This window comes from Glycine soja, chromosome 6 (assembly GCF_004193775.1).
Source record: "Glycine soja cultivar W05 chromosome 6, ASM419377v2, whole genome shotgun sequence".
In the NCBI taxonomy this organism is placed as follows: domain Eukaryota; kingdom Viridiplantae; phylum Streptophyta; class Magnoliopsida; order Fabales; family Fabaceae; genus Glycine; species Glycine soja.
This window is the reverse complement of record NC_041007.1, coordinates 48,114,399-48,138,553: the sequence shown is the minus strand read 5'-3', so window position 1 is coordinate 48,138,553 and position 24,155 is coordinate 48,114,399. Positions and strand designations below refer to the sequence as shown.

The 24,155-nt window shown below is 33.9% G+C and overlaps 2 protein-coding genes across 2 annotated transcripts; both read left to right on the top strand.

Annotated features, from left to right (window-relative positions):
* Positions 1 to 7,686: 7,686 nt before the first annotated feature.
* LOC114417433 (MDIS1-interacting receptor like kinase 2-like) lies at positions 7,687 to 9,876 on the top strand. The gene has a single exon (XM_028382635.1). The coding sequence runs from the start codon at positions 7,853 to 7,855 to the stop codon at positions 9,368 to 9,370; it is 1,518 nt and encodes a 505-aa protein (XP_028238436.1). The 5' UTR covers positions 7,687 to 7,852; the 3' UTR covers positions 9,371 to 9,876.
* A 4,783-nt stretch (positions 9,877 to 14,659) lies between these two features.
* Positions 14,660 to 22,809, top strand: LOC114417432. The gene is made up of 15 exons (XM_028382634.1): positions 14,660 to 14,820; positions 15,061 to 15,180; positions 15,286 to 15,483; positions 15,932 to 16,093; positions 16,216 to 16,385; positions 16,496 to 16,645; positions 17,290 to 17,630; positions 18,292 to 18,584; positions 18,843 to 18,962; positions 19,068 to 19,265; positions 19,571 to 19,732; positions 19,841 to 20,010; positions 20,114 to 20,263; positions 20,924 to 21,264; positions 22,434 to 22,809. The coding sequence occupies exons 1-15, from the start codon at positions 14,710 to 14,712 to the stop codon at positions 22,613 to 22,615; spliced, it is 2,868 nt and encodes a 955-aa protein (XP_028238435.1). The 5' UTR covers positions 14,660 to 14,709; the 3' UTR covers positions 22,616 to 22,809.
* The last annotated feature ends 1,346 nt before the right edge of the window (positions 22,810 to 24,155 follow it).

The following is a 24,155-nucleotide window of genomic DNA, read 5'->3' as shown; positions in this document are numbered from 1 at the left end:
TCCAACAACAACAGAATCAATCTGAACAGGGGAGGAGGTCGTGGAAACAATCATACGATTGATGATTCGGATTCAGAAGAGGAGGAGGTCGTGACTAAAAAAAGAAACGATCGTGACAATCACCATGATTACCGCGTGAAAGCAGATATTCCATTGTTTTACGGAACGATGGGAGTAGAGGAATTTTTAGATTGGCAGATTGATGTTGACAGATTTTTCGACGTCATGGACGTCCCTGAGCACAAGCAGGTTAAGATGGTGGCAATCAGGCTGAAAAGTACCGCCGCTGTCTGGTGGGACAGACTCGTCGTTCAGAGGACGAGGCAGAGAAAGAATCCCATTCGAACTTGGCGGAAGATGAAACAATTGATGCTTGAGAGATTTTTACCTGAAGATTATGAACAAATTCTGTATAAAATGTATATTGAATGTGTTCAAGGCAAGCGATCAGTGACAGAGTATACCGCTGAATTTCTGCGTTTTTCTGAACGTAATGAATTGGGTGAATCAGAAAATCAGAAAGTGGCTCGTTATATCAGTGGATTGAAAGGATCCTTGCAGGAGAAGATGGGTTTGCAAACCGTTTGGACCGTTGCTGAAGCGTCCAACCTAGCTTTGAAGGCAGAATTGATGGAGAAATCGCCCAGAAATTTCTCCTCCTTCAGAAAGTCTTCTCCCCAGAATAATACTGAATCATCAGGTGACAAAGAGAAAAGTGCAGCAGCCAGGGATTCTACTCCTGGTAATAAGGCAACTGGTAGTTCTAGCAGTGCACCACAAGGCAAAGCCCCAGCCCAAAAACAAAACAATCCATATGTCAAACCCACTATGGATACTTGTTTTAGATGTAATGGGAAAGGTCATCGATCCAATGTCTGTCCATCAAGGAGAGTTGCAGCTGTGGTGGGAGAAAGGGACGATGATAACGAGACAGAGCAGCCTGATGAGGGTGAATATGCAGAGGTAGAATTTGCTGAAGAAGAATCTGATGAAAGGGTGAATTTTGTGTTGCAGCGGATGTTACTAGCAACTAAAGAAGAAGGACAGCGCAAAAACTTATTCAAGACTCATTGTTCTGTCAAGAATAAAGTATGTGACCTCATAATAGATAATGGGAGCACAGAGAACTTAGTGTCACAAAAATTGGTGAATTATTTTAAGTTGCCCGCAGAGCCTCATGAGAAGCCATATGCCCTTGGCTGGGTCAGCAAGGGATCCCAGGTACGAGTGACGCTGTCCTGCAGAGTTCCCATCTCCATTGGTAAACACTATAAAGAAGAGGTATCTTGTGATGTTATTGATATGGATGTTTGTCATATTTTACTTGGTAGGCCTTGGCAGTTTGATAATGATATTACTTACCGGGGACGGGATAATGTGATGATGTTTACTTGGGGCACTCATAAAATTGCTATGGCTCCTATCCTACATTTTGATAAGAATCCGAAAGACAAGAAATCTAGTTTCCTAGTGATGACTCAGGATGAGAGGAAACTTGATAAGGCTGTCAGAGAAGCTAATTGTTTTTGTCCAGTTGTTTTCAAAGGGGTGATGAGCGCTGTGAAAGAAGAGGTCCCAATTCCAAGAGAAATCTTAGAAATTCTAAGGGATTTCAACGAGTTGATCGCAGATGAGCTGCCAAATGACTTACCGCCCATGAGGGATATTCAGCACCAGATTGATTTGATTCCAGGTTCAAGCCTACCAAACCTTCCTCATTATCGCATGAGTCCTAAGGAGAATGAGATTTTAAGGGAGCAAATTGAGGATTTACTAAGAAAGGGCTTTATCCGTGAAAGCATGAGTCCTTGTGCCGTTCCAGTCCTTTTGGTGCCTAAGAAAGGAAATCAGTGGAGGATGTGTGTTGATAGCAGAGCCATCAACAAGATCACTATCAAGTATCGTTTTCCAATTCCCCGTTTAGAAGACATGCTTGATGAATTGGCAGGATCCAAGGTGTTCTCAAAGATAGATCTGCGAAGTGGGTACCATCAGATAAGAATTAGACCTGGAGATGAATGGAAGACAGCTTTTAAGAGTAAGGATGGACTTTATGAGTGGTTGGTGATGCCTTTTGGGTTGTCTAACGCCCCTAGCACCTTCATGAGATTGATGAATCAGGTTCTGCGTCCTTTTATTGGTTCCTTTGTGGTGGTTTATTTTGATGATATTCTGATTTATAGCAAGATCAAGGAAGAACACCTGGAACATGTGAGGCTAGTTTTACAAGTGTTACAAGAGAATCAGCTGTACATTAACCTGAAAAAGTGCACGTTCAGTACCAACAAATTACTTTGCTTGGGGTTTGTAGTTGGTGAAGATGGAATTCAGGTGGATGAAGAGAAAGTGAGGGCTATCAGAGACTGGCCTGCACCTACATCAGTTACTGAAGTACGTAGTTTTCATGGGCTGGCTACTTTCTACAGAAGATTTATTAGAGATTTCAGCACTATCACTGCACCAATCACTGAATGTTTGAAGAAAGGAAAATACAATTGGGGTTTTGAGCAGGAGCAGAGTTTTGCCTTGATTAAAGAAAAGTTGTGTACCGCACCTGTCTTAGCTCTTCCTGATTTTGATAAAGTGTTCCAAGTTGAGTGCGATGCTAGCGGAATTGGAATAGGGGCTGTGTTGTCTCAGGAGAAGAAACCAATTGCTTTCTTTAGTGAAAAGTTGAGTGAAGCTCGTCGAAAATGGAGTACTTATGATCAAGAATTTTATGCTGTTTTTAGAGCTCTTCGCCAGTGGGAGCACTACTTGATTCATAGAGAATTCATTTTATTCACTGATCACCAGGCTCTGAAATTTCTCCATAGTCAGAAACTGATCAACAAGATGCATGCTCGGTGGGTTAGTTTTCTGCAAAAGTTCCCTTTTATCATTCAACATAAATCTGGAGCCCTTAACAAAGTAGCTGATGCTTTGAGTAGGAGGGATTCGTTGCTTGTCACTTTAGCACAGGAGGTAGTAGGTTTTGAATGTCTGAAGGAGTTGTATGAGAATGATGCTGAGTTCCAAGAATTATGGGCTAAATGCCGTGAGCATCCTTGTGACGATTTTCATGTTCGTGAAGGGTTTCTTTTTAAGGGAAACCGACTGTGCATTCCATGTTCGTCCTTGAGGGAGAAATTAATTAGGGATCTACATGGTGGTGGTCTGAGTGGGCATATGGGGAGGGATAAAACCATTGCTAGTCTGGAAGAAAGGTTTTATTGGCCACACCTGCGAAAAGATGCTGGAACCATAGTCAAGAAGTGCTATACTTGCCAAGTTTCTAAAGGCCAGTCACAAAATACTGGTCTTTACATGCCTCTACCCATTCCTGATGACATTTGGCAGGATTTAGCTATGGATTTTGTGTTGGGTCTACCTCGTACCCAGCGAGGCGTGGATTCCGTGTTTGTGGTTGTAGACCGATTCTCCAAGATGTCCCATTTTATTGCTTGTAAGAAGACAGCTGATGCATCCAACATAGCCAAACTGTTTTTCAGGGAGGTTGTGCGTCTTCACGGAGTTCCAAAATCCATTACTTCAGACAGGGACACCAAATTCCTCAGTCATTTCTGGATCACCTTATGGAAGTTATTTGATACATCACTGAACAGGAGTTCTACAGCTCATCCCCAAACTGATGGACAAACTGAGGTCACAAACAGAACTCTGGGAAATATGATTCGATGTGTTTGTGGTGACAAACCGAAGCAGTGGGATTTGGCTTTGCCTCAAGTTGAGTTTGCTTATAACAGCACTATGCATTCTGCTACTGGAAAAACACCTTTCTCACTTGTTTACACCTCTGTTCCTAGGCACGTGGTTGATTTGATTAAGCTGCCTAAGGCTCCTGGATTTAGTGTGGCTGCTGAAAATATGGCTGAAGAGATTATAGCTGTGAAAGATTCTGTCAAGTCCAAATTGGAAGCTACTGGATTGAAAAACAAAATTGCGGCAGATAAACGCCGAAGAGTCAAAGTGTTCAATGTGGGAGATGAAGTGATGGTGTTTCTGCGAAAAGAAAGATTTCCAGTTGGTACCTACAGCAAGCTGCAGCCTCGCAAATATGGCCCGTTCCAAGTGACTCGCAAGATCAATGACAATGCTTATGTCGTGGCCCTTCCAGCATCAATGAACATTTCTAACACTTTCAATGTGGCAGATATATATGAGTACCATGCAGATGAAGTCCTTTATCGAGATGAGAACTCGGGGTCGAGTTCTTTTGAGGTGGAGGAGACTGATGTAGGGGGGTTTATTTAGATTTGTTATTTTTATTATTCTAGATTTGCTATTTTTATTATTCTAGATTTAGATTTGTTATTTTTATTATTCTAGATTTGCTATTTTTATTATTCTAGATTTGTTATTTTTATTATTCTAGATTTAGATTTGTTATTTTTATTATTCTAGATTTTCTATTTTTATTATTCTAGATTTGTTATTTTTTTATTTCCCTTACTATTTAAACCAAATCATTGTAGCCTTTAGAGGCAGTTATTTTTCATTCAATAAAATATTCGAGTTATATCTCAATTTTCGGTGGACTCCGAAATCCTATTTTGACAAGTTCGTGCTTGCGACTCGTCTTTGTTACTCAGGTTTAGCGTTTGGCTAACCTAGCGCTTCCGTTCTGCGTCACTTATGTAGGCATAAAAAAATTTACATAATGATTCAATCATAAAAATTGTGTTGACAGCGTTTCTGGTTTGGTGATATTTATCTGGAAGCAGCCACAAGAATTGACTCAAATCAAATGATTCAAATGTTGAGTCATTCAATTCAAGTGGCACACCGCTTTGAGCATGTGCAAGGTCGTTCTATTCCCACTTTGCGTTGCGTTCTGCCCTTGTTTCCCCTTCGAAAGAGACTTTGCGAAGTTGGCACGTATTTTATTTTTGCCTTGGAACTAAAATTTGACACAAAACTACAATTTTTTTTAGGCATGATATTGTGGTTGGAATGAATTCGATTTTGGAAAGTGTGGTGCATGGAGTGCCAATGATAGCTTAGGCTTGTTATTCAAGAAGTTTTGGATTGTTTGAAATGAGATGAAATCAAATCTAATACGATAAAATCAATCTCTCATTTTATCTCATTCTATTAATACCTCTATGTTTCTTCTTCTTAATTATACATAAGCACGAGATACAATTTGTAGTTATTTCAAAGTTCATTAATGTTTGAATCATGCATCATAGCATGATATATGATACTTGAAAGTAGTTAATGAACCTAATTGTGGAGTCAGTTATTAAAAGTTTGGTGTGTTCTAACTTTATGGTGTTATCTAATGTGAAATCTCTTTATGACTCATGTTGATGGCATGAATCTGATAATTATTGTAAAGTTGAATAACTTGACTTGCTAAATAGATATCACTCTAGTCAAGAATGTTAGTGTCAAATATCCAGAGTTGATCCGCTGACTAACATGTACTCATTAGTGTGTTTGTTATTTTGATAAAAAGCTAATAAACTACACTTGAATCACGTACAAAATCATAAAGTAGATCAAATCAAACTTAAGAAAGGATTAACCTTATATTTATTATTATCAAAATTTAAACTAGTTATTTTTATTTGTAGTATAATTTAGAGTCCTTTTATTTATATAACTTTGTTTGTTATTTTGATTGAGCGAGACTTTTATTTGTCATAATTAGGCTTAAGTAACTAAAAAATTAAGTTTATAATTTGAATTAATTTGAAGATGATATCAAATCAAATTTTGATTAAGTACAATCCAAATCGTGTAGTTTGGTTTTTACTATTATATCTTTGTCTCTAAATTATTCATTTGGTTAAAAGCTAATAAATAATTTAATTTCATTATAATAAAAGTTATTTTTTAGATATAGAAAATAAAATTTAAATGATAAAGAAAAATGTCAGATACAAGAAGCTAGAACTTCAAGTTAATCCCAAACTAATAAACTTATAAATATGAAAATAATAAGATGTAATCTTGAAAATAGATCTATATATGGAAAAAAGAAGAAGCATTGTAGTTTCATAATGTATAAACATAGAAGAATGATTGAATGCTAACACCATAAATAGAATTACAAACAAACATATAATTTTAATTTGAATTGAATTGATTTTCAAAATTGGATCTAAAATTCAATAATTATTATAATAAAAAAAATCAATTATTGAGTTTTAATTAGTTTGTTCAGTTTTCAATTTGTTGTTTGGCCTATTTTTTACATTGTACGTTCTATAAACACCCACCTACTTATACTAGTGACAAGCTGACAACGATCTACCACTTGAGTATTGAAAATGATCTTAGAACGATTTTGCTCTGCAACATATAGGAGTAGCATATATTTAGGAAATGAAAAAAGAAATTTTAAAAAAAAAGCTTATAACACATGCATAATTAAGTAAAGGGAATTTCAAGTAATAAGAGGTCATTAATTATACCTGTGATTTCTGACAAATCTTACTTCCAAGGCAAAAACAAATTACGTGCTAACTGAGCAACTGTGCAAGTCATTTTTAGATAAATATCATGAATTAACCTACTAGAACACCTAACTTCACACTCTCTTTTTTCAAATATAGTACCTCTACTATTAAATCATAGAAGTTTGTTTCTTTTTTTAAACAATAGTATCATTAAAAGTTAAAACACTTGTCGGAATGATTCAAATAATTGTACATGTAAAAACCGTATTCACATTAGAGTCTCTTATTCTAGTATCCCTAAAGGGATCCATATACCATTTTTGTCTAGGCAAACTTAGTCACTACTCACTACTCACTAGCCCTACCATTAAAGACACCAAACTCACTAGCTAAATTATTTCTCTCTCGAAGGTCCTATACCGGATTATTTTCTCGTAAGGACCTTCAGATTCTCAAACTTTCTCATGACAATTTTTTCACCAAAATATGTTAAAAAATAAAATATGTTATATTATGAAAATAAATTAAAAAAAAAACCATCAAATTGAGCCAAACTAAACTATATATAAAAAAAGATTTGTTTGGTTCAAAATGAGTATTATATTTAAGATGAACCATATCTTTCTTTTTATATTTGGTTGTAATGACTATCGTCTAAAAGTTAAACCAAACTGTACCGTCAAATCTTCGTTGAAAAAATACAAATAAATTACGTACGTAAGTGGCAACTGAGCAATTGCATGCGAAAAGTCTCTTTGGAGCGGTGCAAGGGAAGAAAGGACGCAAAGTGGAATGAGAAATTTAGAATCATCTCGCACATGCAGACATGCATGTTCAATGGCAAATCGGTGAGCCACTTTAAATCTTTAATGACCCAACAATTGCACCATTTGAGTCAACTATGGAGGCTACTTCCAGATAAATATCACCAAACAAAAAACACTATATATCAACAAATACTTTCACTCTTTTTTCAAATATACTTTTAGTATTAAACAAGTTTCATTGAAAAAAAATCATAAGCAGATAAATATACTCAAAATATGTTACTTAATTTTGTGTGAACAACACACACTTGTATATTTTTAAGTAAATAATAGTGTATGTTAAGAAATATGCTTAAACTATTCTTTTACCAAAATATATCAACAACATGCCTCCCATAAATCGTACCATTTAATATCATTAACATACTTGTCGAAATTTATACTATTTAAATATTACCAAAACCTTTTTGTTGATGAATGGTACATATAAAAATAGTACTCATATTAAAATTTCTTACACAAGTACCCTGAAAAGGGTCCAGATACCATTCATGTCGACCAGGCAAAGTTGATTACTAAATGCTCCATCATTAAAAGACACACCAAACTTTCAGAAACCTTATTATCTCTGCAATATCTCTCTTTATTTTCATTTCCCACTCACATTCCAAAATTCTCATGAAACCAAAAATGCATCATCCATTACCCTCCCTCTCCACACTGTCATTCACCACCACCACCACCACCACCACCACCACCACCACCACCACCACCTTATTCCTCCTCCTCACCATCTTCACACTCACAGACTACAAAGCCAATGGTGCCACGTGTCTCCCCGACGAAGAAGCGGGCCTATTGGGCTTCAAATCGGGCATCAAATCCGACCCGTCCGGAATGCTGAAGAACTGGATACCGGGTACGGACTGCTGCAAATGGACTGGTGTAGAATGTCACTATAACAGCACCCGGGTCCAAAACCTATACCTTTCGGGTCGGTTCGACACCAAACCCGAAACCACTTTATCGGGCACCATCTCACCCACCCTCTCAAAACTCAAACTCCTTGTTGGACTCTACCTCTTGAACCTCAAAGATCTTTCGGGTCCCTTCCCAACTTTCCTTTTCCAACTTCCAAATCTCCAATATATCTATTTAGAGAACAACAAGCTCTCGGGTCGAATACCCGAATACATCCACGACCTGACCCGATTAGATGTACTCAGTTTAACTGGTAATCGTTTCACTGGACCCATACCGAGTTCAATAACCGAGTTGACTCTGCTCACTCAACTCAAACTCGGTAACAATTTTCTCACCGGAACCATTCCCCAAGGAATTGCCAAGCTCGTTAATTTAACCTTTTTGAGTCTTGAGGGAAACCAACTCGATGGTACCATACCGGATTTTTTCTCGTCCTTCAAGGACCTTCGGATTCTCAATTTTTCTCACAACAAATTTTCCGGGAAAATCCCCAACTCAATTTCCACCCTGGCACCGAAATTGGCGTACTTGGAGCTGGGGCACAACTCACTTTCTGGGAAAATCCCTGATTTTCTGGGAAAGTTCAAGGCGCTGGACACGCTGGACCTATCATGGAACAAGTTTTCGGGAACTGTGCCTGCGAGTTTCAAGAACCTGACGAAGATCTTCAACCTGAACCTCTCGAACAACCTCCTGGTGGACCCGTTTCCCGAGATGAACGTGAAGGGAATCGAATCGTTGGACTTGTCGAACAATAGTTTTCACCTGAGAAACATTCCCAAGTGGGTGGCTTCGTCTCCGATAATATTCTCTCTCAAGCTTGCGAATTGCGGAATAAAGATGAGGCTCGAGGATTTTAAGCCTTCGGAGACTCAGTTCTACGATTTTATTGATCTTTCGGGGAATGAAATTTCAGGGAGTGCGATTGGGTTGGTGAATAGTACGGAGTATTTGGTGGGGTTTTGGGTTTCGGGGAACATGTTGAAGTTTGATTTGGGGAAGTTAAGGTTTGGGGAGAGGTTTAAGTATTTGGATTTGTCAGGTAATTCGGTGTTTGGGAAGGTTCCAAACAGTGTTGTTGGGCTTGAGAAGTTGGATTTGAGTTATAACCATCTTTGTGGTCAGCTTCCAAAGAATAAGTTTCCAGCTAGTGCTTTTGTCGGTAATGATTGTCTCTGTGGTTCTCCTTTGTATCCCTGCAAAAAAGCCTAGTTAATTAGCCAGCTTTACTGTTGATTTTGTGTTTTTTTTTTATCTGTAGGAAATTTATAACTCACACACCATATGTCAACTAAATGAGCTAAACTAGGTGTGTTTATGCTTGCCATTTGGGAATAATAATAGAATTTTAGGAAATGAGTTGTTATTTTAAGATATTTTATTTTCCTATTTTTTACTTTAAAGTAGTAAGTTGATTCTAACGTAGACTTGTGATCGATCGAGTTTGCATGAGTTGGTTGGTGCACTGTGAGGAGAGTGCTACGAAAAGCACAGAGGTTACTGAATACTGATTCAAATAAGGCTAGTTCTTTCTTCTCTTGAGAAATAGCTCAACATTGATTGACTAAAGAGAAAAGAAAATGGGAATTATGGCGCTCTGTACAAATAGCTCAATTGGACTACATTTTCATGTCAATGACTGAGGTGCTGTGACTCTAATGTTCAATATTTTGTCACGGTCATTGACAGGAATCAAATTTATAGTCTTGTAAGTTAAATTATAAGATTGTTTAAATTCTATACTTTAGGAAAATGGTTTTAATTTCTTTACGAAATCTGATCATGTTGTATTTTTTTTATATTTGAAATCAAGGTTCAAAGTCTTGAGAATCTCTTTTTCTTCCTCAAAATTCTTATAGCTTGAGGAATTTACGGTTCCCTCCATTGCGCATACTTACTGACAAAGAGGATTGATTTCCCTTTCATTAAAAATGTTCATCATGTTTAGTACCAAGTTAAATCATAAGCCAATTGGGACTCTTCACATTTTGTTTGTGTGCAATTATCCTAACCAGCATATGCCTACAAGTTCAGTGCTCCAATATGGTCAATTTCATGGAAAGAGAGAAGCAAACACTTCTCACATTCAAACAAGGATGAATCAGTATTGATGAATCAAATATTCTTCTCTCTTGGGAAACTGAGCAAGACTGCTGCAAATGGAGGGTAGTAACTTGCAAGTTGCAACAACAAAACTGGTCATGCCATCAAGTTGGATCTTCATTTTGAGGAGCAGACACAGCAACCTCTAATAGGTGAAATCAATCCATCACTGTTTCAACTTTTTTGGTGAAAATGGAATTCCAGAATTTATTGGCTCTTTTACTTAGTTAAGGGACCTCAAACTTGTTGCCATTGGTGTTGAAGCCTCCTTGAAGGACTAATTCCTCACCAACTTGGAAACCTCTCCAATCTGCACACCCTTGATCTAAGTTGGAATATAGATATCAGTACCAATGATCTTAGTTGGTTATCTGGCCTTTCTTCTTTGATTTACCTTGATTTATCACTTCTTAATCTTAGTAGAGCTGCTAATTGGTTAGAATCAGTTCGTTGACTTCTAAAGTCTTGTTGAGCTTCATTTGGATGATTGTGGGCTTCCAGATGTCAATCCCAAGTCTCTCTCTCATGTTAATTTCTCAACTACTCTTGAAGTTCTTCATCTCAGGTCAAACAATCTCTCTTCTTCAGTATTCACATGGGTAGGGAATGTTGGTGGTGGTAGCCTTATGGATCTCCAGTTAGATAGTAACCAATTGAAAGGACCAATTCCCAATGTGTTTGCATGCATGTCTTCTCTTGAATATCTTGATCTTTCTGAAAATGAATTTGAAGGGTCAATACTCAATACCAAATTCATTCCAGGACCTGTGTAAGATGAAGGAGGTATATTTGTCCTCAAACACTTTGATTGACCAACTTCAGGATTTAATGGACAAATTATCCTGTGCAAAGAATACCCTTGAGTTTCTGTAGTTAAGCAACAACTCATTTACAGGGCCATTCCCTGATATTGCTAAATTTTCATCCTTGAAAAGCTTTTATGCAAATTCCAACAAGTTGAATGGGACTCTTCCAGTGAGTTTGGGAACATTACCTGACTTTTCAGGAGCATCATCACTTCAAATATTAAGCCTTTCCCACAATAAAATAAAGGGCATTCTCTTAGAAAGTATTGGAAATCTTTCCAAACTCAAACTTCTTGATCTTTCTTCCAATTCCTTGAATGCCACTGTCAGTGAATATAAGCTCTCAAATCTTTATGATTTACAAACATTGGATGTCTCTGACAATTCATTTACTTTAAACCTTGGCTTGAATTGAACACCGCCTTTCAAATTGCAATACTTGAAAATGTCTTCTTGCAAGCTAGGGACAAATTTCCCACAATGGCTTCAAACCCAAAACAATCATTCTGTCCTTGACATGTCAAATGTTGGAATTTCAGAAGAAATACCTGGCTGGTTTTGGAACCTTACAAAATTACAGTATTCAAATTTGTCCAACAATTTTATTTCTGGGGTGTTGCCAAACTTATCATCAAAACTATATGATCTTCCTCAGTTTGATTTGAGTTCTAATCAGTTGTATGGTCCACTACCAGCATTTCCTCCCAATACAAATTTGTTGATTCTCTCTAGAAATAAGCTTTCTGAGCCAGTATCTTCATTGTGTAGCACATTGAGTAAAACTACACGATGAAAAATGGAACTGCCACTGTGAAAAGGAGCACACATCACAGCACATGATATTCTTGAGCCAAAGCCAAGTAAAAAAAATGATGTCTTGTATGCAGCTCTGCATGTCTACTTGTCCATCCCCGAATACACATCTATTACGTATCCTCCATAAATTCCCTCTGTTAGATGAAGAGACTCCCTGGAATTGCTAAAAATGTGCATCTGCTGTCCCTGGAAAATCCATATTTCGTGACTTTTCTGACATGAAAACAAAATGTGATCCATTGAGTTTGCTTTTAACAATGTTCAATACATCAATCAGTCATTATCATATATAGTACACAAAAATATTCCAGCCATTAACTTAAAAACAGTAATCAAAGTCAAACTACCCGTACGTGTTTTTACATCTACCTCTAATCAATTTTTTTTACCTGATTGATGTATTAAATTATAGTTTAAAATTAACAGTACACATAACTTTGTGCGACCTATGCTATTGCCTATACCAGAACAGCACCCAAAAAAGCAAGCTAAGAAAAAGCCCAATCAGCTTACTGTGTCAGATTCAAAAAATCCAATATCAGAAAAATACCCTGCCTCTCCTAACCAGAACCCAACACCGAATAAAAAAAAAAAATCCATGTATGATCCAAACTACATGTATACACAAGTATGAAATTTGATTTTAGTTAATAAATGCTTTTTATTCTACATAAATTATATTTTGTTTTTTCAAAGTTTACACACAAGTGTGTTTAGATATGTGCACTCAAGTTAAAAAGCACGTTAGCATCTCACAAACCAATAAAAAAGAGGAGAAAAACAAAGAGAATATATACAGAATTTTGATAGAGAAAAAAACTATTAATTTCCATGTTTTGAAATTTGTCAATATTTTATACTAGTGTTCATAAGTTTGCCAAGGGTTAATAAACAACCGTTAATATTCAAATCAATATAAATGAAAGATTAGAAAGTCATTTGATTATAAATGCAATTATTATATTATCTTTCAAATAGTAATAACAAATTGCAAAAGAAAACATTGTTAAAAGAATAAAATAAATGATATTCTGATATTTTATTTTAAAAGAGGAAAAATCTAAGTATATTCTCAGTAACTAAGAAAAAGGAAATAAAATATTTTATCAAAAATAAGAAAAATAAAAATGGCACTTAATTATTATTATTTCTAAAATCAAATCCTATCAAATAAACGTAATTACTACAATATTATAAAATATAAATTTTATTTTGACAAAAACCAGGGGAGGCCAAGGCCCCCCACCCCCTAACTCCGTAAGTCGTAACCTCATCCATCCCTGACCATATATATGTATGCTAAAATATTTGTGTAATTCACGAAATACTTCTTAATTTTATTATTAAAATATTTTTTTATATTTTCTAATCTGTAAAAAGGACACATTAAACATTTTTAATTACGTGAAACACAAGTAATGTATATTTTTGTTTGGTACTATTTCATTTTCGGTAGAAAGTAGTAAGTATTAAGTAGTAATGAATTCTGATCGTACGTAGTATACAAATGTTCATCAAATATTCATATATGAATATTAATTGTGTGCTTGAATTACCATTTACATAGTTAAGTTTAGTTGAACTTAATTTTGTAAACTTAAATTAGTTCAAAGTATAAGTTTAACATAATAACTTGATTTATGTTTGAATACTTTTATTTTAAAAGCTTTTTTTTTTATTGAAATAGAAACTTGTTTGAATGATAATAATGAAAAGCACTTTCAAACAGGAAAAATACTAAAGAAACAAGAAAAGGAACACACAAGCGTCTAGAGACAATCAAATTGAACAAGGGAAATCAAATTGGCAATAAAATACAATAATCTTGACTTCTAATAAGACGGCGAGTCAAAGCTAAGTTTGGTGGATTAAAGAAACAATATTTTTAGCAACTTGATAAAAAAATATCAATACATGAACTGGGAAAGTTGCAGTTTGGGATAAAGAAATGACCAGTGGGATAAAAATGAACAAAACTTTAATCTAAAGAACAGTTGCAAGTTTAGGATTCACTTGCACTCCCCGCATAATTAAGGTCCCTACCTGGAGACTTAAACATCAAAGCAACCAACCTTAAACAACAAATTAAAGCTTTGAATTAAATTGCTTGAATGAATGTTTTCATAAGAATCACATTTTAATGAATAGAAAATTAGATTCGTGAAACGTGGGTATAGCGTACGATGAAGGATGAGTGTTTGTTTAAGTGTCCAAACCAAAAATCAAACACACCTTAAAATTGTCACATATGGATAATTGTCACATATGGATAATAGTGGAAAAGATGCATTCCGTGTCACATATGGATAATTGTCACATATGGATAATAGTCTTACTATTACTATTATTTATTATTATTATTAGTTATAACTTATTAGAAAAAAGAAATGCTAGTTAGAACGCGCGTTGAAACTAGTTTTAATAGAAAACAGAAATACCAGTAAGAAAGCGTTGAAGCTTGAAACTACTTGTAATATTTTTATCGTTAAATACAATTTATATAGATAGAATCGATCTCATTCATAAAAAACTTAAATATAATTTTAGTTGATCTATTTTGTTTAATAGAGATATTTAATTTTATTATTTAAAAAAAAATCATGAATTTAATTTTTTATTTTAAAATAAAAAGATTTGATATCATAATTTTAATCTTTTATTTCTTTTAACTTTAGTCAAATCCATAATTTCATTCTTCAATTTCTTTAAGCTATATTTCCATATATAATAGTTATTTTTGTGACTGTAGAGAATCCACAAGCCACGAATCCTTTATATACCTGAGCTTAAGACCTTTGATATTAAACTTTTCAAGTTCTTTTCAAAATGGGTAATGTTTTGCCATACAAAGCTGTGAATCTAGCAAACTGGCTGGTTGTCGAAGGATGGATGCAAGAACCCTCTCTCTTTGATGGAATTGTCAACAAAGATCTCTTGGTATTGTTTCTCCCAAAGAATTTACTTCATTTATATGTTTACATATATATGAAATTTTAATCATCATATCAAAGAACACTATGTATCATTTTTCTTTCATTCCCTTTTTAGTAATGGTAAGCAACATGTATAAATAGTTTTGAAGTCTACAAATTTGTATCCATAAGGGAAATGATATCAATTATCATGGTACCTTTTTTTCCAGTTAATAGAAGAGTTTTTGATATTTGGTCATTTCAGGATGGAACTCAAGTGCAACTTAAGTCCACAAAGTTCAACAAGTATCTCACTTCTGAAAATGGGGGTGGAGCTGATGTTGTAGCCAACCGAGGTTCTGCTTCTGGTTGGGAAACATTCAAGGTACGTATGTAATTTCAATTGCATTTATTAGGAATCACATTCTTTTGATGTGGATTAATTAGGAATCTTATTCACATGGCCTAATTATGTGTTCATAATATGCAGCTGTGGAGGATCAGTGACTCATCCTTCAACTTGAGAGTGTTCAACAAGAAATTTGTTGGGCTGGAAAATCATGGGGGTGGAAACAAAATTATATCAGTTTCAGACTCACCTAGCCAACCGGAAACATTTGAGATTATAAGGAATAATAATGACCCCTTCAAAATTAGAATCAAAGCATCAAATGGTCGGTTTTTACAGGTATTTGCTACATCTTCATACTATTTTCATATTGTAAAATCTTGCACTGAATTGTACTTTGAATCTTAAACACATCTCTAAAAGGTTAATACTTTTGCTTAAATAAACAAAGAATAAACAATACACACAATTTATATTGTTATCCAGTTATAAACCATCATATGATAAGTTTTTTAAAATTTTATAATAATTACCTTAAAAGTCATATTAAAAATAATTTATGACTAGTTGACAATTTACAGTAACAGTGGACACTTATCAAACTCATTAATTCTTCAAAATGTCAATCCTTTTACAATAACATTTTTTCTTTGGTGAATAAGATGGATTTTGATTTTGTTTACCTTCGGACAAAATTGGAACGGAAATTGTTTCAGAAAGATTTATTAGTTGAAACAATATTTCTTCAGGCCCCCAATTTTTTCTTATTATATTGTGTATAGTGAAGGTTCGATCGGAGACATTAGTGACTGCAGATTATGAAGGCACAAATTGGGATGAAAGTGACCCATCGGTCTTTCGTATGAATATTGTACCAGACACCACCTTACAAGGAGAGTACCAACTTACTAATGGTTATGGTCCTGATAGAGCTCCTCAAGTCATGAGGGTGAGAAATATTAGAAACTTTTAATGACAAATTGACCATCATGGACTTGCCAAAAATTGATTGCTAGAACTCCATAAGACTATATCTTCATACTTAGCTTAAGCTATAATCTGGCCTTGTAGGATCACTGGAATACATACATAACCGAAGATGATTTCAGATTCATGTCTGCAAATGGCTTAAATGCAGTGAGAATACCTGTTGGATGGTGGATAGCTAAAGATCCGAATCCTCCTAAGCCTTTTGTTGGAGGATCATTGGCAGCATTGGACAATGCTTTCATTTGGGCACAGTAAGTCTGCAAGTTTAATGTTGTAACATGTAACCATTGTACAACCTTTAATTGAGCTTCATTCAATAAATGTTTCATTATTTACCGGGTATTTACTCTATAACTTTCAGAAACCATGGGATGAATGTGATCATAGACTTGCATGCAGCTGAAGGTTCACAGAATGGAAATGACCACAGTGGCGCAAGAGATGGATATACAGAATGGGGAGATTCATACATACCAAACACAGTCCAAGTCATAGACTTCTTAGCAGAAAGGTTTTTTCACTTCTAAAGAATGTTCTCTTCATATATATATATATATATATATATATATATGTCTTAAGTTTAAACATAGTAAATAGTTAAATAATTACTTGAATGATAATGTCTGGTCATGTCAGTCATATGATAGAAATTATTTATGGTTTCTAAATATGCATTGAATTGTCAAAACAGTTCCTGGATGTGTATTCCACCAATCAAATAGTCTCTGAGATTCATGAGATGGGAATTAATTTTACCGAGAAATGAATATATATACAAGAATCTTAGCTTAAGGTCTTGTTTAGATAAACTTCTCTATAAGCACTTATAGGAGAAGAAAATCAGAAAGTAAAAGGAAATGAGCTTCTTCCATAAGTTAAAATTAACTTATGCACTCTGTCCTTCATAGAAGTTCTTCTATCTGGCTTCTCTAAAAGCTGAAGTGATAAGTTGATTTTAGCTTACGGGAGAAATTCAGTTTTTTTACCTTTTCATTTTCTTCTGAGTATTTATGGAGAACTTTATCTCAATAGGACTTGAGCATTATTTTCATCATGCTGGGTCTAGTATAATTGAAAAATATTTTTATCAGCATGATGATATATGACCTGCTATGGTTAAAGAATTGATATTTTTATACTTGAATTTGTTGACAGATATGGTACCAGACCAAACTTAGGAGCCATAGAGCTGATGAGTGGGCCACGAGGTGTGAATCTAGAGAGCCTTAAGAAGTATTACAAGGAAGCTTATGATGCTGTCAGAAAGCACAACTCAAGTGCTTATGTGATCATGTCAAATCCATTGGATGCAGATTCTAAAGTGCTTCTCTCATTTGTGCAAGACTTTGACAGAGTAGTCATTGATGTGCATTACTATAATCTTTTTTCAAGCGATTTCAACCGCATGAATGTTCAACAAAATATTGACGTCATAAGAAATGGACGAGCCTCAGATCTTAGTGTCGTCTCTTCCTCAAATGCTCTGAGTTTTGTAGGTAAAAGCCAAATCCAACCTATATTAGTGGCCTTCATATTTTTATGGAACAATAACTAATTTGGTTTCAGTGTAGGAAAGATATTTTTTCCAAAAAAAAGAACTTTACCTTACATCGAGAAATAGTCACTTGAGCAATATTTGATAGACGTCATGTTATAAAAGATGGAAAGAAATATTAATTGTATTATATATATGTTTAGGGTATATGGAAAATAGAAGAGTGATAAGGTTAAAAGTATGGTGCATTTTAGCTTTACTAACTAATAAACCAAAGAAAATAGAATAGAACAAACTGTTCTCGTTCTATCAGCACCACAAATGTTATTTTACTAATTATATTGTGCCAAAACATGAGAGAGAAGTGTGGAAATTCAAGTGTGAATAGTTAGTCAAAAGATGACGAAGAAATGACTCAAATGAAAAAAAAAAAAATGCAAGAGATGTGTTTTTATAAATATTCGATTTCATTAGCATTCTTAATCATTAGCTTGCTAATCCTTTTGTTTGGGTACTCTCCATATTCCTCAACAAGAAGAGATAAGAGAATGAAAAGGAGACTTATTAATCTATATCCCCTAACTTAACTAAATTAATAAGAGGCTTTATTGGATCAATATATGTGCTGAGAAAGACATTATAATTTTCTGTTTTGTTTGTAGGGGAGTGGACTGGTGCGTGGAGCATACAAGGTGCGTCTAAGGAAGACCTCAAAAGGTATGTCCAAGCACAATTGGATGTGTATTCTCGTGCAACTTTTGGATGGGCCTATTTGGCCTACAAATGTAGGATTAACGAATGGAGCCTCAGATGGATGATCCAAAACGGTTACATATGCCTCTCATGTCCTCAAAATTTGCCATACAAAGCTGTGAATCTAGGAAACTGGCTTGTTGTTGAAGGGTGGATGCAAGAACCCTCTCTCTTTGATGGAATTGTCAACAATGACCTCTTGGTACTATTACCCCCAAACAAATTCACTTCATTTACTTAAATGGAAGTCAAATTATCATTCCACAAAACACCATGCATCATTTTCTTTCTTTCTTTTTTGTTTGAGTAAAATAATGTTTAGCAACTAGCATAAATAATTTTCAAGTCCTCAAATTAAGAAGTTCAAGTGTTAAGTTGAATCCATTAGGGAAATGATATTATGGTACCTTATTTTTCTTTTTCAGTTAATAGACAAGTTTTTGATATTTGGTCATTTCAGGATGGAACTCAAGTGCAACTTAAGTCCACAAAGTTCAACAAGTATCTCACTTCTGAAAATGGGGGTGGAGCTGATGTTGTAGCCAACCGAGGTTCTGCTTCTGGTTGGGAAACATTCAAGGTACGTACGTAATTTCAATTGCATTTATTAGGAATCACATTCTTTTGATGTGGATTAATTAGGAATCTTATTCACATGGCCTAATTATGTGTTCATAATATGCAGCTGTGGAGGATCAGTGACTCATCCTTCAACTTGAGAGTGTTCAACAAGAAATTTGTTGGGCTGGAAAATCATGGGGGTGGAAACAAAATTATATCAGTTTCAGACTCACCTAGCCAACCAGAAACATTTGAGATTATAAGGGATAATAATGACCCCTTCAAAATTAGAATCAAAGCATCAAATGGTCTGTTTTTACAGGTACCTGATCCCTCTTCATGCTACTCATAGGAAAATCTTACGCTAAAGTTTGGTTTGAATCTTAAACACATCTCTACAAGGTTATAAAAAAAAGTATTTCTCGTTATTTGGAAGCCTTAAAATATTTTTGCTTAAACATATACAGAATGAATTATACATGCACACTGATAACGGTAATCCAATTACAAAAGTCATGTATGATATGTTTGATAATTTTTATAATAACTATCTTAAAAGTCATATCAGGATGAATATGATTAGTTGGCAATGTAAAAGATTTTACAGTAACTGTGCATTATGTGAAGGTTCGATCGGAGACATCAGTGACTGCAGATTATCACGGCACAAATTGGGATGAAAGTGACCCATCAGTCTTTCGTATGACTATTGTACCAGGCACCACCTTGCAAGGAGAGTACCAACTTACTAATGGTTATGGTCCTGATAGAGCTCCTCAAGTCATGAAGGTGAGAAATATTAGAAACTTAAAATGACAAACTATAATGGACTTGACTTAATTCATTTCTAGAATTTCAAGACTATCTTGATCATACTTAGCTATACTGGCCTTGTAGGACCATTGGAGAACATACATAACTGAAGATGATTTCAGATTCATGTCAGAAAATGGCTTAAATGCAGTGAGAATACCTGTTGGATGGTGGATAGCTAAAGATCCAAACCCTCCTAAGCCTTTTGTTGGTGGATCATTGGAAGCATTGGACAATGCTTTCATTTGGGCACAGTAAGTTTGCTAGTTTAATGTTGTAACATGAAACAATTGCGAAGCATTTAATTCAGCTTCAATCCATCAATTTATAATCACTTACTCTTTATATAACTTGCAGAAACCATGGGATAAAAGTGATCATAGACTTGCATGCAGCTGAAGGTTCACAGAATAGGTTTGAACACAGTGGAACTAGAGATGGAGAAATAGAATGGGGAGATTCATACATACCAAACACAGTCCAAGTCATAGACTTCTTAGCAGAAAGGTTTCTTTTACTTTTATAGAATATATATATATATATATATATTAAACATAGTAAATAGATAAATAATTACTTGGAAGATAATGTTTGTCATGTCAGTCTCTAAATGATAGAAATTATGTGGTTTCTAAATATGCATTTAATCGTAAAATGTTTCCTGAATGAGAATTCCACCAATCAAATTAGTCTGAGATTCATGAGAAGGGAAATAATTTGAGCGAAAAATGCATATATATTCAAGAATCTTAGCTTTAAGGTCCTGTTTAAATAAACCTCTCAATATGCACTTAGGTAAAAAAATAAGAAAGTAAAATGAGTTGAGTTTATTCCAGAAGTTAAATTAAATATTCACTAACCTTAATAGAAGTTCTTCCATCTGACTTCTACAAAAGTTGAAGTGATAAGTTGATTTTAAATCAAGGGAGAAGTTCAATTCATTTTTACCTTCACATTTTCTTCTTAAGTACTTACAGAGAAGTTTATCTAAACAGAGTTTAAGTATTATTCTCAAGTACTTGTGGAGAAGTTTGTCCAAATAAGGTTTAAGCATTATTTTCATCATGCAGGGACTAATATAATTAAAAGAATATTTTTATCAACATCATGATATATGACTTGCTATGGTTTAAGCATTGATATCTTTATGCTTGAATTTGTTTACAGATATGGTAACAAACCAAACTTAGGAGGAATAGAGCTAATGAATGAGCCATTTGGTGTGAATCTAGAGAGCCTTAAGAAGTATTACAAAGAAGCATATGATGCTGTGAGGAAGCACAACTCAAGTGCTTATGTGATCATGTCAAACCCATTGGATGCAGATTCTAAAGTGCTTCTCTCATTTGTCAAAGACTTTGACAGAGTAGTCATTGATGTGCATTACTACAATCTTTTTTGGAACGGTTTCGACAGCATGACTGTTCAAGAAAATATTGACTTCATAAGAAATGAACGTGTCTCTAATCTTGGTGGCGTCTCTTCCACAAATGCTCTGAGTTTTGTAGGTAAAAGCCAAATCCAACCTATATTATTGGCCTTCATATTTTTACGGAACAATCACTAATTTGATTTCAGTTCAGGAAAGATATTTTTTTTCCAAAAAAAGAATAGTCACTTGAGCAATATTTGATACACATGTTATAAAAGATGGAGAGAAACATTCACCGTATTGCATGTTTAGGGTTAATGAAAAATTAGAGTTAGAAATAAGGTTAAAAGTATGGTGCATTTTAGTTTTAATAAAATGGTAAACCAAAGAAAATAAAACAGAACAAAACAAACTCCTCACTTGTGCCTCAACACGACAAATGTTATTTTACTATTTGTATGAAAACATGACAGAGGTGTGAAAATTCAAGTATAAATAGTTAATCTCGCAGTCTAAGAAATGACTTAATGAAAAACGTACAAGATTATAAGATATGTGATCTATGTATACTTAATTCCTTAAGATCAAAATTTGGTGTTCAATTTTTTTAGTGGACTTAAATCAGTAACTCAAAGAAAATCTCAAACTTATTATTTTTGAAAGTTTAACTTTTAACTGTATTGATTCATGTAGTCGATCTCACCTAATGAAAAAAGGTTTTGGTGTTGTTGTATGTAATCATTAATTAACTTGATAATCCTTTCAATTGTATTTCCATATTCCCCAACAAGAAGAGATAAGAAAATGAAAAGGAGGTAAAACACATGTTATTTTATATCACTTACCTTAACTAAACTATTAATAGAAGCGGCTAGGTTCAACAAAATTAATTGAAAGTTGAAAAATTAATTTATTAAATTATAAGTGTTTGATAAAATTATCTGTTGAAGTAATTGAAAAATATAATATGACAAAAAATAATAAAATTATAATTTATTTAAAAGGGATAATTTAGAAATAAATTTGATAAATATATTAAGGATAAAAAATAAAAATATAAAAAAATTAGAATATAGAAATTAACATTTAAAAAAATTTATTTGAAGTAATGTTTCAAAAATCATTAAAAAATATTAAAAAATTACTAAAGAAAAATTTGTTTATCAAGCAACTAAAAGAATTTTTTAACTAATAAAAAAATTAAAAATTAATTGAAATATCTTCTGGAATATAATTTTATTGGATCAATATAATATATATGCACTGAAAATGACATTATAATTTTTTATTTTATTTTACTGTTAGGGGAGTGGACTGGTGAGTGGGCTGTAAAAGGTGCGACTAAGGAAGACTACCAAAGGTATGCCCAAGCACAGCTAGGTGTGTATTCTCGTGCAACTTTTGGATGGGCATATTGGTCCTACAAGTGTAGGTTCAATGAATGGAGCATGAAGTGGATGATCCAAAACGGTCGCATAAAGCTCTAGATATTGGAAAAAAAAACATTATAAATATGTTGGTGGACCCAAAAACATTATAAATATGTTGTTAAGAGTAATATTGGCTTGTTCAAAATAAGCTCTTTCTCTCTCTAAAAGAGCACTACCTACTGTTAATGTATCTTTTATCTATTTTAATCAATACAATGAGTGTCTTGTATGGTACTCCTCTTCTCTCCTTTACTTTGATGATGTTTGGCCTCATCTAGCAGGAGTAACTTGCATGCATCTCCTCTCAATTCTCTGATAACAGTGTTGTTTGTTTGATGTCTTTTTCTAGATCAATTTACCTATGTGGTGGACGATTCTCTATTTTTGGCTTCCTACCTTGTCTATGATTTTATTTTTCACTTATATAATTGTGATTTGTTTGGATGAGAAACACTGTAGAGAAGAAATAAATAAGAGGTATAAAAATAAAGTAAAAGATGTTATTTATATAACTAGAAATTATAAACAGAAAAAAGTAAAATAAAATAATGAGTAAAGTATTGTCTCCATAAAGATTCTGCTTTAATAATTAATAATGCTACATAATCAACCAATTACTTTTTTTTATATATTTAAGGATAAAGAAAGAATTAGAAATATTTGAGTTTTATTATTTAATTGAAAGAAACAAGAATTCAATTAAAAGTATTAGAAAATTCAATTAATAAAAATGGTTAGGTGTTGGAGTCCTCTTAATTCTTCGCTAAGGTAATTTCTTTCCATTCTAAATCACTTCCTATTATGCCATTCACAACTAAATTTCGCAATTGCAAGATTTAGATTACAAATAAATTCTTAATGAGAGCCAATCATGCATGGAAAAGCATTAAATACAAATTCTAAAACTAAATCAACATAAATAAAGATGGACTCAACAGGAAAAACAAGCATAATACATTCAAATCAAGCTACATCCCAACCTAACCGTAAGAAAATTAAAAACTCATAAAAAGGGTAATTGGTTTACTATACCTATGTAAACTAATTCTTCATCTCTCTTTGTATGCGTGTATTTTTAATTCAATATTATTTGAACTTGTTAAAATAATAAAAACATGCAAAACTTACATGAAAATATATCCTAATTTCAGTTTCTAGCTAGTTTAAAAAATATATATATAACGCGTTTGAAGGCATTTGAGTTTGGTTGCAAGAGTACGTTCCATGATGAAATGAATAGGTCCAAGAACAAAATTGGAAATTGGGAGTGACAGAAGTTTCTTCTTCAATTGGGAAAAACTTTAGTTTTCAAATTGAAACACGCCAAACAATTAGGCTTATTCCCTCATTGCATTTGATTTGACTTGCTGCTTGTGCTGTTTTTCTTTTTGGTCATTAATAATGATGTTTATGCTGATAAATTCATTGACCTAATTATTGGTCAAAGCAGAAAAGCTTTCTGACTACAAATGTTTTGAAATTTCTTTCTTTTAAAGACTGAGAGGCAATAAGTATATAACTATGCACCCGTAATGGGAATGTTCTTTTTAATGTTTTTTCTTCTTCATGGGAATGCTATATCTACAATTAATCACAT